At 44.0% G+C, this 12,610-nt stretch overlaps 1 protein-coding gene across 1 annotated transcript in view; it reads right to left on the bottom strand.

Annotated features, from left to right (window-relative positions):
• Window positions 1-2,197: 2,197 nt before the first annotated feature.
• Window positions 2,198-12,610, bottom strand: part of FGD3 (FYVE, RhoGEF and PH domain containing 3) — a 72,963-nt gene continuing 62,550 nt past the window's right edge. The window contains exons 19-21 of the mRNA XM_027888819.1: window positions 10,945-11,097; window positions 8,807-8,947; window positions 2,198-3,571 (exon numbers count right to left, since the gene is read on the bottom strand). Of these exons, the coding sequence (XP_027744620.1) occupies window positions 3,347-3,571; window positions 8,807-8,947; window positions 10,945-11,097 (519 nt within the window). The 3' untranslated portion in view covers window positions 2,198-3,346. The remainder of the gene's footprint in view (window positions 3,572-8,806; window positions 8,948-10,944; window positions 11,098-12,610) is intronic.

The raw sequence follows: 12,610 nt of genomic DNA, 5'->3' as shown, positions 1-12,610 counted from the left end.
ACGTGACACATTTGGGGACTTGGGAGTCAGGGTTTTTTAACAAAAAGTGCGTGCAGTCCACACACAGGAGCAGAGAGTCTCTGTGAGTTGTTGGGATTTCCATCTGTTTCCTTATCAAGCTGCACAGGACTCCTATTGATCAGTGCACGCTCCCTGCACATGCTGTTCCCAAACCAGATTTTTCCTCAGTTCCCTTCAATGCACTGGTGAAGTTAGCATAGACTATTCCAGGTTGGAGGACTTGTTGTCTGAATTTAGAACCACTTTGTCTCAGTAACACTCCTGCACACAGCTGATGCTCAAATGCAGCATTTCTAAGGTGGCCACTGTTTGTTTTCCTGCATCGGAGCAAGTCATCCCCAAAGCTCCTCACAGCTCCCCAAAACTCTGTTCTCAGAGACACCCAACAGAATTCTTCAGGTCACACAGGATCTGCAAGCACAGCCAGCAACCGGCTCTCTGAAAAGCTTGTCTTAGCAAGGTTTCCTTTTACAGCAGCATGAAATCCCTCCACCAACCTCCACCGAGATTCCTGCAGCACCCAGAGCACTCGAGTCCAAGCCCACTGAAAGCCCACATGGGCTGGAGAACAGAAAAAGGGAAATGGTAGGTATGTAAAAAGGGAAGGTGCTTGTTTTCAGGGGACACAGTCATTTATATTTAGCAGGGAAATGTTTCGTGGTGCTGCTGAAAGGCCACGAGGGACGTACTGCGGCTGTCGGAGAGGCTGAACCACCGTCCTTCATCTCCAGTTTCAGTATGGCTGGGCAGCTGGTCCTGGGAAACTCTGCAAAGGTGTAAAATAGGCAAGAAACCCCCCCTAACCATTTGTTACCTCATCCCAAAGAACATGAAGGAAGTAGTGCCGCCTTTCATGAGAATAAAAGGTAATATTCATGTTCCAGAGCTCACTTTGTGCCTCGATAAATGCCTGCTAAACTGATGACTTGGTTCTCTTCTTTTGAATAACCAAGTAAGATAGTCCATTATTTCAGAACTGCTTCAAAACCAATATAATATGGTTCTTTCAGAACAATGATTTGAGCTGCATCATTCAACGTAAGTTCTTTTCAAACAACAGCCACAATTCTGGAAATCTAGTGTCCTCTACGAGAATCAGGAGATCTCCTCCTCCTTTCCTCAACCACTAAAAAAAATCCTGACGTTTTCATCACCCTCCTCTGAGCTACTCAGTTATTAAGGACTGCTCACCATCCCCCTCACCCCAACCTACCAACTTCGTGAGTTTCTCAGTTACAACTCTTCACTCAGTGGGGTCATTTAACTAAAAATTCCAGTTCCATCATAAAAATGAGACTGACCACTGCTTCCTGTGACCTGCACCCTGACTGACAATAATCAAACCCTAGGGAAGAGCACTGCTTGAGAGGAATACCCGAATTAACAGAGATTCACCAAAGTGGTTTTTTTTTTATCTTGGTTAATAAAAACAGAAACTGGAGGATGGATCGAGATGTGTCAATTTTCTTCTGCTTTACCATTCTCCCTTCCCATTTCTCTCTTGGTAATGAAGAAAAAGAACTAAGCAAGCAAAATAAAAAAGGAAAAACTTTAAAAGAAGATAAACCAAAACAAACAAACCCCCCAAGCAAACAAACAAACAAACAAAGAAGAAAATCCCCACCTCCAAAAAAGAAATGTTATTACATGAGTAAATTTTCAAGGCAAGCACTCTACCCCATTATATTTTCAAGGAAGTTGGGGAGAAGAAACAACACACAGTGAAAAGAATTCCTAAAACCATCACATCCTCATGCCACAAATTGCTCTTCAAGAAATCTTTTCTGCGTTGGCTGATGGGAAGGGGTGGGTAGGGAGGAGGGGGAAAACGCAAGTCTGATGAAATTTTCCCAGCAGATAAACCAACTACATGAATTCTAATTTTTTATCATCATGGACTTCAGATTCCTGATTTATTACACCAATGTAAAAAAAAATAAACCAAACCCCAAACAAGGATAAGTCCCTTTCTGTAGGTCTGAAAAATACTCACTCATGCAGATGACTAACTCTGCCCAATCCTAACCAGCTCTGGCTGTTTGGAGCAGCTCTTCCTCGCTACCAATACCAGAAAATGTAGAAGGCTGAAGAGAAAACAAAAGTTAAACCAAACCATTTAAAAATACAGCACTGTGACATATTTTATTTCATTTTGATCGATACTACATGCTTACTACCACTAGGAACAGACATGCCTTTTTTTTTGTTTCTTTGTTTGTTTTAGATTTTTTTTTATTATTATTTTTTTTTTAAAACCTATATTAAATGTTGACCTAAACCTTGCTGTGCCTTGGAAATCTGGCTCAGGAGTTAACTGCAGGAATTTTTATTTAAATAGATAAGCATTAAAGTTTGAAAATAAGACAAACACAGGTGAACAGGAAAATTAAATTACAAATTCAATTCATACAAATATCTCATACTATGCACTAAATCCTGTTAATCAGCTGAGGTCTTTTAAAAATTCTTAAAGTACTTATGTAACATTATTTACAAATTATATAAATAAAACCTAGCCCACTTAAATTAACCAATACAACAAAAAAGTCACCTTTTTGTGCGGTGTGTACTAAAAATGTTCTTGTTTATTGATCACAACCCAGTTGGCAGTATAAAATGTTTGTTCACTTACATCAAAATGGGTTCCGATAGAAGAAAGGAAGGTATTGGTTCCAAACGAAAACAATCGATAACAGAAATGCTTAAAACCATTGAGGCTTCTTAATGTTCTATTCTGCACCATCTGCAGGCACTTTAAGAAGTCCCCTCTATAGTATTTGTTCTTGTGAACAGGTCATCTCAAAATAGCAGAGACATAGTTGTAGCAAAGGGAAAATACTCAGGACATTGCTCACACTTCACAAGGACCTTTTTACCAGGAGGGAGAGGCAGAGAATGGAATGTCAGTGGCCAGCACAAGCCTTTACAACATTTAACTTAAAAGGCAGCATTTATAGAACTAATCACAGACTATACACATCCTGCACTCAACAGCAATAAAAAGGACTGGAAAATATACATTTAGGAAAACAAAAGACCGATGGTTTTTCCATTTTACCTTCGTTAAAATTAATGCTTTGCCCCTTGTCTTTTGTTTTAAAACCAGCATCGACACCACCAACAACTACAGCTACTTTTTTCCTTTAACATAATATATGGCAGGTAACTACTGGACGTGAAAAATGTACAATAAAAGGCGAGAAACCACTGAATTTCCTATGCAGACACATGAAAATATAAAGCCATACAGATTCCAAAGTGCCATGAATACCAAATTCAAGTGACCGTTTATAGCATGTGGGAAAGAAACTAAACGGAACTTGCTCTACGGGTTGCTGAGCCCTTCAGCTGTATCCTCAGTCTCCCCTTTGGCGGCTTTGGTGAGAATTTCCATCCATTTCATCTGCAGCTCCTCATCCTCTGCGCTGAAATAGAGAGTCTGGTGGGACTGGCAAAGCTTAAAGACGTGCTTCACTTCAAACTTCTCACCAGAACCTGGCAAGCTGACCTCGTAGCCGGGCAGGGGGATGGGACGCGGGCTCCGCCCGTCCTAGGGGAGAGAGAAGGAACGTCAGAAGTCGGGAAGGAGCGCCACTGGAGCGGCAGGAAGGGGGCACGGGGCACACACTGCAGGAAGCACACGGATGCAGTCCCAGGTACACGTGCATTTGGCTCCTCGCTCAGCACTGCGGCGCGGGAAGCGGGGGAGAGGCAACATCGGCTGCTCGGCCTTCACCGACCAAAAGCAACGGCTTAGTGGCGCTTTGTTCTTCTCATTGCACACATTTCCTTTCACAGGAAACTCAACATGGCCATAGAATTTCATAGAATTTCATAGAATTTCACATAATTTCTACACGTGTCTTTTACAGAAATTCCTCTGCATTAGGTACAGGCAGTGGGATCCAGCTGAGAAGTGTCTGAGTTCCCTTCTGAACTTCACGGGGCATTTTTGAGGATTGGTTAAAAGGAGACAAATAAGCAGAGCTGGACCCTGAGAGACACCAAGGCAACCAACAGGGAAAAGACTTTGAAATGAAAAGAGACTTTTGGATTTTCAGTCTAACAGTGAATCTTCACAGGAGGTCTTGGGTTATTTATGATGCCTCTCAGAACTGTCAAGGAAGTCAATGCTCAGATTCCTGAGCATCCTTTAAAGGCCAGACTGACTCACAGAACTAAGCAGCAATACAGCTCTCTAACAGTCAACAGTCACATCCTGAGCATCAACCAAATCCTCTTCTAAGCTCTTGGGAAAGACACATTTTAGCAAGGCAGGGTGTGCCATGGCCAAGCAACTCTCTTCACCTGCTCCCAGCAAAGCATTTCCAAAGATGAGTCCCCAAACTGAAGTCTGAACCACACAGGCATCAATCATCTGTACAAAGCTGTCACCTCCTGCAGCAGCTCCTTGTGTAGCAGCCCCTACCAAAGCTAACCAGCTTCCCACAGAGAAGTGGCAAAGTCATTCTTCTGCCAGCCCACACCAAATGCAGATGACTTGGTAAATCGGGAAGAGGACCAAAGCTCTGAGAACAATGGCCAGAAAAAAATTCCCTACTTTTCTAACACCTCGACTGAAGCAATTCTAGTTTCAAAACAGCTCCCATCAATTCAAACACATACTAAAGGAACAAGAAATACACAGTCAAAAATGTGTCTTCACAGTTTGTTAAATCAATACAGGCTTCCTGATTTATTCATCTGCTACATGCAAAAATGCCAGAGCCCAACTGCTTGAAGACCAAGCACTATTCAGTGAGATTTAAGGCAGCTTCAGGCCAAACACTAAAGAATTCAGTTCCCATTTGAGTGTAAACAGTTGACCCAAATGCAGCACAGTTTCTACACCCTGACACCACAGCCACATCCCCATAAACAGGGAGATCTTGCCCATGCAGAAGAAGAACTGGCATGTGCAGAGCAGCTCCAGCCCTGCACATGTGGCACTGCTCAAGCAAGCACACATGGGACCGATGCACACAGATGCACAAGAGCACATGCAAGCTCAACCATGCCTGTTTCGCTGGCCTTGGCTTGGAAAAATAGACACTCAGACTCGTCACATGGAGAACTGGAGGCTGCCCATGGCAATGAGGGATGATGTCGTTTGTAGCAGCGCACCAGGAGAGCAAACTGATGTTTGAGTTGTACGTGTTGCACCTACCCAGCGTGTGCAGACACAGGCCAATTAACCAGCCTGCCTTTGGTTCTTGCATCCTCCCTTTTCTTAATATGCTGCCTTTGGCACTTTGTCTGTACCTGCCTGATTCAAAAGGAAGGGATTTACATTATCTCTGAAGAGCTGCACTGCTGACAGGTAAAGGTGAAGCACTTGGCCTCGAGGCAAACCCCACCCCCAGTCCCCACCTCACTGAGGGACCAGCAGCATCTCTGGCTGCCCTCTGACACTGAGCCCTTCCCTCCAACCTGGAGCCCTGCAAATCCAGAGGCTCTGCTGCACCCACGAGGAATTCCAGCCCTACCCTGAGCATGGAAGCAGGATTTACAGGCCTTACAGAGAGACAAAATTTGTACTCCAGTTTCCAAGAGCCTATCAGATTTGGTTGGTTGGACTGGTTTGGGTTTTTTTCCCCCCTTAATATTTCTGTATTTAACATAGTAGGGCTGCACAATATTGATATTTCATCATATCAAAATACCCAGAAGGCCTTTGCTTTAGGGCTGATTGCAATCATGTTCCCCAGATAGTGAGTGATAGATAAAAACCTAGTGGCTGTGTAATACTGTCAGCAATCACAAGCACTGTGCACCGATCCTGACTCTGCAGCATGACACAAAGGGGTTATTATCCAGGTCATCACAGCAGCATGAATTTGTTGCTGTATTACAGCAATTACAACACCCAGGCCAACAAGGACAACAGGGGCAGGAGCTCCAGGTGGAGCCCTTGGAAAGACAGACTTATTTTTCTAAATCCACTGCTCCTTACACTTGAAGTGGCCTTTGCTTATAAGCAAACTCTTAATAAATTCCACTGAGATAAACACGACAGACAGGTGCACAAATTCTGTTTGAGGACATCAACTGGTGTGATTCCCAAACCTGAACAAGCTGGGAATTTATCCTCATGCATAAAGCCTTATGCAAGACTTAAACTAAGAACAATCAGGGGATTAATTCATTCTCCTGAAACAGGGATCTAAAGCAAAGAGCGGTTTTCTTGCTATTTTAAAGCCTGTGAGTTGTGTTTCCATCTGCACTGGCATCCCCTCTTTGGTGTGAGGGCCAGGGGTGCAGAGGAAGAAGCTGTCAGGACTTTCACTGTATCCAAAGCTCCAGATGCAGCTTGGTTTGCTCCTTCTTCCCAAGAGGCAGCTGCTCTTTCTGTTCCTCTTAATAATAATCCCCTAACCTTCAAACTCCTGTGGTCGTGCTTTACTCTGTGTTTCAAGACCTTCAATACCACTGCTGGCAATGCTATTCCCAAAAAACACCTCTTGTAGGCACTGAAATGCTTCTTTGCCAGGCCTAAAGAGGTCTGTGAGATCCACCAAGGTGGCTGCACAAAACACAACTATGCCTGGGAAAATAACATTCAGGCACGTGAGTGGTTCCCAGCGGATTTCAGACACCAGTAAAGAAGCTCTGGGAGAGACTTTCCTCAGGAGCCTATGAAAAACCAGAACTGACAAGAATGTTGGGTTAATATCAAGGGATAGGATTCACTGCCTAATTTTTTTCCTGTGGTTGGATGCAACTTGAGGTATACAAACGGGATTGAAGATGGGATTCACTTTTGTTGTTTGTAGTCTCAGCCTACAGCTGGTGATTCCTGACAGCAAACCCCGGTTCTGGATTGTTATGATAGATCAGCCTTGTCCTGTTGCTTTCTTGTCACTTTACTGGGAGATTCATCTCACACCTGAAATAGCTGAGGACAATGACCACTAAATTTAACTGTCATAGAACTGACAGTTGGTGTTAAAAGCAACCTTTTCCCCTAAAAAATAAGATCTTACTAATAATATCAACAGAGACTCCAGATCAAATTTGGCAGGACATGGACAAAGTAGGCAGCAACTGAAGCAGAGCAGCTCCTCCAGCTTCCACCCCTGGCTTTGCACGACTGTCAGGCGGGGTCTGCAGAACTGAGCATCATTCTGTGTGCACTGAAGGCAGATGATTCATGTCCAACAACCAGTTGGGTAGTGGGAGCAATTCTACATTTCTGGGTTAAGAGGTATTGCTTCCTCTCAGCTTCTCACTCTGGTCATCTCTTGGATGACACATCTCTTAGATGACATATATTGCTCTTGGGTGAGGAAGGCCAAAGAATTTAGACCTCTCTCCCTCTATTCCCACCCTCCTTGCCCAAATGTGACACAGTCAGGCTTGGTTTGTGTGGAACCAGGGCTTGCACCGGCCCTTGGCTGAGGCACAGCTCCTACATCAGTTGAAAAGCTGCACAGCAAAGCCATTTTCTCTGCTTTTTAGAGCTTTATTCCTTTCCCCAGAGCCTGACTGCAGAGAGCCCCGAAGACTGGCTTTGTTGCCTTGTTTTAGTGCCTTGTGTGAAGCTGTTTGCTTTTTCAAGGTGTAATTTCAGCCACACATTTCCTGTTGACTCGCAGACAAGCCAGGCTGCCCCAGTGATGAACGGGGAGCATCACCCAGTGTGGGGTTGGGATCAAAGATGAAGCCAAGGGGGCTGTGTCTGAAGCTCCAAATTCGAGCTTTCAGCCTCTTGGAGCGCTGTGCTTAAACCACTGCACAGACCTGTTTGAAGCCAGAGGTGTTCCTGCTGACAGGCAGCAAAATGAACAGAGTTCTAAGGACAACACGTGGTGCTTGTTGAACACCAGCTGCAGGGGGAGCTTTACTCTGAAAGGCTTTCTAAAATCAGGGGGAAAATTGAGCTCCCAGACTGTTCCCAGCCACAGACTGATGCCAATAAAAAGCAAACCTTCTTATCACTACAGCTACAGCAGGCTGAATTCAGACCCACTCCTTCTTCCATCCCACCCAGGAGATAAACAAAGCTGTGTAGGAAAGTGTCCACTGCCAGATACAAAACTGGATAAAGGGAATCTCATTTCAGCATTGTCATTCTTTATCTTCAGCGCTGAGGCAGCGTGACTGATATTTCTATTTTGGATATTCCATCTTGGATAGAGATGTTTCTATCAGTTGACTTTCATCACACACGAATGCTAGTCAGCTCCAACAGCGCATTTAGAAATAAAAAAATTCTTATTCATGTAACTATTTCAAGTAAAGATAAAATCCCACGATGCCATGACAAGGAGCTTTACCATTTTTCAGGCTGAAGGACAACGACATTTTCACGAATTCCTCCACCCTCCCAACCCAGAACTAGGTTTAAAAAAAAACAAAGCCTTGTACCAGCAATTGCAACATTCAGCCTGCTTCACAGCTCTACACTTTTAACAGGAAAGTGGTTTCCTTAATGACAGAATACATATATATTAATAATTTTTGAATATACCTATCTGAAACCCCTAAAAAAGCCAAACCACAACCTAATTATCCCTGTTTTCCCCTTTTTTCCCCCTTAAAAATCTGAAAAGAAAAGCGATGAGCTTGAACATTTGCTCACAACAGTATCAGAGATAAGTGCAGGTAACAAGGTAATCTGAAATCTCTGAGGCTTTGTGCTATATTCAGAACACCAAGTTCAGTTTTGTTGTTGAAACCAAGCCAAATCCTCTGACCCATTTCTCAGCTTGATATATTTAAACTTATACTTTTCTTTTTTTTTTTTTTTCCTCCTGTGTGTTAACCCTCGTGGAGGCCACCTTACCTGGCTGCTTCCATGCAGATATAAAACAAGAGGTTCAGTCTTGGGAATGGTCACCCACATTTTGTACCAAGTCTTCCCCTTTTCAAGGAACTGGAGGTAGCTGCTGAAGAGGCTGTTTTCAGCTGCAAGGATGCTTTGCTTCTGGATGAAGGAAAGAGAAAAAAAAGAAGCTGTTTTCAGTGATGTTAAAGTGGGCAAAATATTTAGGATTAAATATAAAACATTTAAGTTGTGCAGAGTCAAAGAACACTGGAGGGCAAATGCTGGACAGCCCATAAGTGAATAAAAATCATTGTTATATACCATCAACAAATAGCACAATTCCATGTAACACAGGCAGAGGCTGAACCACCACTCTCAGCAGACATGAAGTTAAACTCCCCCTCCACACAGTAAATTGAGAATGGTAATTAAGATGATGCAGCTCACTTCTTGCTTAGCAAAGTAGGCTGGGAGATTATTTCAAATGAATACAAAGGGTATATTAACAGATCCTCCTGTGCACGGATGCAGAGAGATGGGGGCCAAATCAGAGGGCAAAAAGAGATTGGAAGAAGTTGTTGTGTTCTGATAGAAGGCAAAGAAAAACAATATTCCTGGTCACATTAGGGTTTGCACAGAAGTCTCCTGGAGATTTCTGACAGCTGCTAATAACATTTAGTGGCAATCTCCTCACTGCTACTAAGCTTGTTAACAAAGTTTCATGTAAACAGGAGGGAAAGGAAAAGCCCCACTCTGATCTTTCCTTTCTGTACATCAGCGTTCTTGCATTTTACCTGATCCTTTGAAGACTTGACAAAAAACCAGAAGCCTGAGCGCAGGAGGGAGAAATGACACTTCTCCTTGGGTTTTTTACAGCTTTCTGCTCTAATCTGCTTTCTGCAGCAAAGCCATAGGTCACATTTCACTGGTTTGCCTTCGGCTTTTCAGATTAACTGTGCTCTCTCTCCCCTGGGTAGGTGCAGGTTTTCACAAACAGCTCTGCTGAAACAGCGCTGCAAAGTCTGTCATGAGATACCAGAGCCCCTACTGATGGCTGTGAGGAGCTCCCCACCTGCAGGCACAGCTGCAGTGCACACCACAGAATCACAGAATGCTTTGGGCTGGAAGGGACCATCTCATTCCAAAATTCCCCTGCCGTGGGCAGGGGCACCATATCTGAAGGGTGTCAAAAAAGTTCTGGCTCCAGAACTTTCTCTGCAGAGCTGGCAGCTTTTCCACGAGGTTCTCAGAGTGGGATGGTGGAGGTCAGACCGTGGGGGAAGGATAACTGGCAATGAAGTTCTCAGTGTGGCAGTGGCTCTTCCAAGAACCTGATGTCCCTGGGGGTTCCCTTCGAACTGAGATGAAGATCCCCTTTCACACATCCAGTGACTTCTGGCTGTGTTTCACAGCTGAAGTAAATAAACCCCTCCTCTCCAAGGTGGGTCATGAAAAGCACGACACATAACGGTACTCCCAGCTCTGCCCACGCTCTAAAAAAAGCATTAGTTAAAAAAGAAGGTTCAGTTTGCCAACATGTTTCTTGTTCTTGTGAAAAATGCGGGTAGGATGTGCTGCTGTCAAGGTGTAAAGCCCGGTGCCACTCCTGTGGCAGTGGTGAAGCAGGTAGGTCACACAGCACAGCCTGGGGAAGTCACATTTGGGAGGGAAGAGCCTGTATTACAGTAGGGTTGAGAAAATTCTGGTGAATCCTCATGGTCTTCCAGAAGGATGTCACTCTTTTGCACAATCAACTAGGAAAAAATGGTTTCAGCAGTAGTTTGACAGGACGTGAAATAAGGAGGGCAGGAGTATCCACTATGAGGAATTAAAAGTGAAAAAACCCCCAAATCTTATTTTGTGACTAGCTGTTGTGCACAGCTCAAGATTGGAAATGCACCATAATAAAAAGGAGCCAGAGGTTCTTCCCTCTTTTTTTTTATAACTTTAGGAGCTGGAGCTTAACTGCCAAACCCGTGTGTGCCTCCCTTGTGTGGTCAGCACCCTCCAACAAACACTCACCCATCTACAAACAGCACGGTGGGGGAGAAAAGATAACCAATTTGATTTGTTTTTAATAAATAAATTTTTAAAAAAAAAAAGAGAAAAAATAAAAAAGAGAGAGCCTCACGAAGTTTCTTAGCCAAAGACTGTACCTCTGCAGCCAGTCTTTTCTTCTGTTCTCCAACTGCTTCCACCCCAGGGCTGCAGGGGCTCACCGGCAGCTGCAGGAAACACTCCTTACACACTCGGTTGTGACGGCTGTTATCTGCAAGTGGCTTGAACTCGGAGCATTTCGCACAGATCACCTGTATCAGAAAGATGGTGGTTTCAGTTTATTTACCTGCGTTGATGATTAACGTGTTTGTGATCCCCTGACCTGCATCAACAGACCGAAACAAAGGAAACGCACCCTTCGGGAAGCACCGTGTGATTAACACCGTGCACGTTTGCTTTTCTTGTCTTAGAAGTCTTTATGACTCAAAAAGAGGGCTGACAAAGCAATTAGTGCTTTTTAAAATGACTTTTAAAAGTCCATCTAGGAAGGACTGATTTTGAGAGTGAAGGTTCCTCATCAGTCAGCGAGGTCAGGCTGGGAGAACTGAGGAACCCAGAAAGCACTCACTATTTTAAGAACAGAGTCCAATACGTGATTCGCTGAAAACTATTTGTCTGCCTCGGCTGCCGAGCAGTGCTTGGGAAGAGGGCTGGATCTGCAGCTCCAGGACCTTTTCTCATGCTAAAAATCTGTCTCCAGGACACCCCACTCCAGGGAGAGAAACTGCTCCCAGGGTGTCAGCCCAACTGGACACCCATTCTGAATTTGTGTACAATAATACACCACAGACCCTCAGGCACATGTATCTGTGCTTCACTGCAGGACAGCAACTGCTGCGTGAAGAGAACTGCCTTCATCCAGGAAGCATCGAGTTATCCAAACAAAAGCAAGGCAGCATTTTTAGCAATGTGATATAGTCTTTCCTTAGGACAAATTAACTTCTTTAATTTGAATGCTATTGCCACACCACAAGGCATTGCCCAACAAACAACTGTTTAACAATAAATTATTAATGATGTAATTCTTGTTATCTCTCTGTCCCCGGGGGAAAGCCATTATTTCATTTCTTTAGGAACACTCAGCTTTGCAAGGGGACATTTTAAACCACAATCCAGAAATGTGTTTCATTATTTAAGCAATTATCAATAAAAGCAAACCCAGAAGGTTGAAAATCCCAACTCCAGGGCAAAAATGCCTCCTCCCCAGCAATTTTACTTCCACTGCCGAGACTGAGGTTTCTTTAAACATCTTAACTATACATTTAGGTCTCTATCCAGCTGAATTTCATCTCCACTTCAAGTGACTAATGTTATTTAAATAACATCAGTCTGTATTAGTTACATTAGGAACATGGAAGCGTGGAACTCAAGGCACAGAATGCAGGTTTCAAGTCATATTGCAGAAATCCATCTCATCTTGGCCACGGTTGTGATTTACAGGAGAACACCTGAGAGCTCAGCTCTCAGTAAATGGCACGAGGGAAGGTGGCTGAGGGCCTTCACTAACCTGGTGTTGCCTCTCTAGGGATGGATTATTTTGGTTTTTCAAGCAGGAGGGAACCACTTTCACACAACCTTTCTTTAGGGAAAGAACAACCCATCCACCTTTAATATCACCTGGTCAGCTGCTCATCCTAGAAGAGTTGTCACTGTGTGATGTGAGGCTGTCCCAGGGCCACTGCTTCTGCAAACAAAATATAGGGGACAACCCCCTCTCCAGATACAGGCCCATCCCCACCACCTTTTCTTTTACCCACAGATGCA

This window comes from Empidonax traillii, unplaced genomic scaffold, assembly GCF_003031625.1.
Source record: "Empidonax traillii isolate 1590-97213 ecotype Southwest subspecies unplaced genomic scaffold, ASM303162v1 scaffold246:size859669, whole genome shotgun sequence".
Taxonomy (NCBI): domain Eukaryota; kingdom Metazoa; phylum Chordata; class Aves; order Passeriformes; family Tyrannidae; genus Empidonax; species Empidonax traillii.
This window is presented reverse-complemented; position numbering and strand designations above follow the sequence as displayed.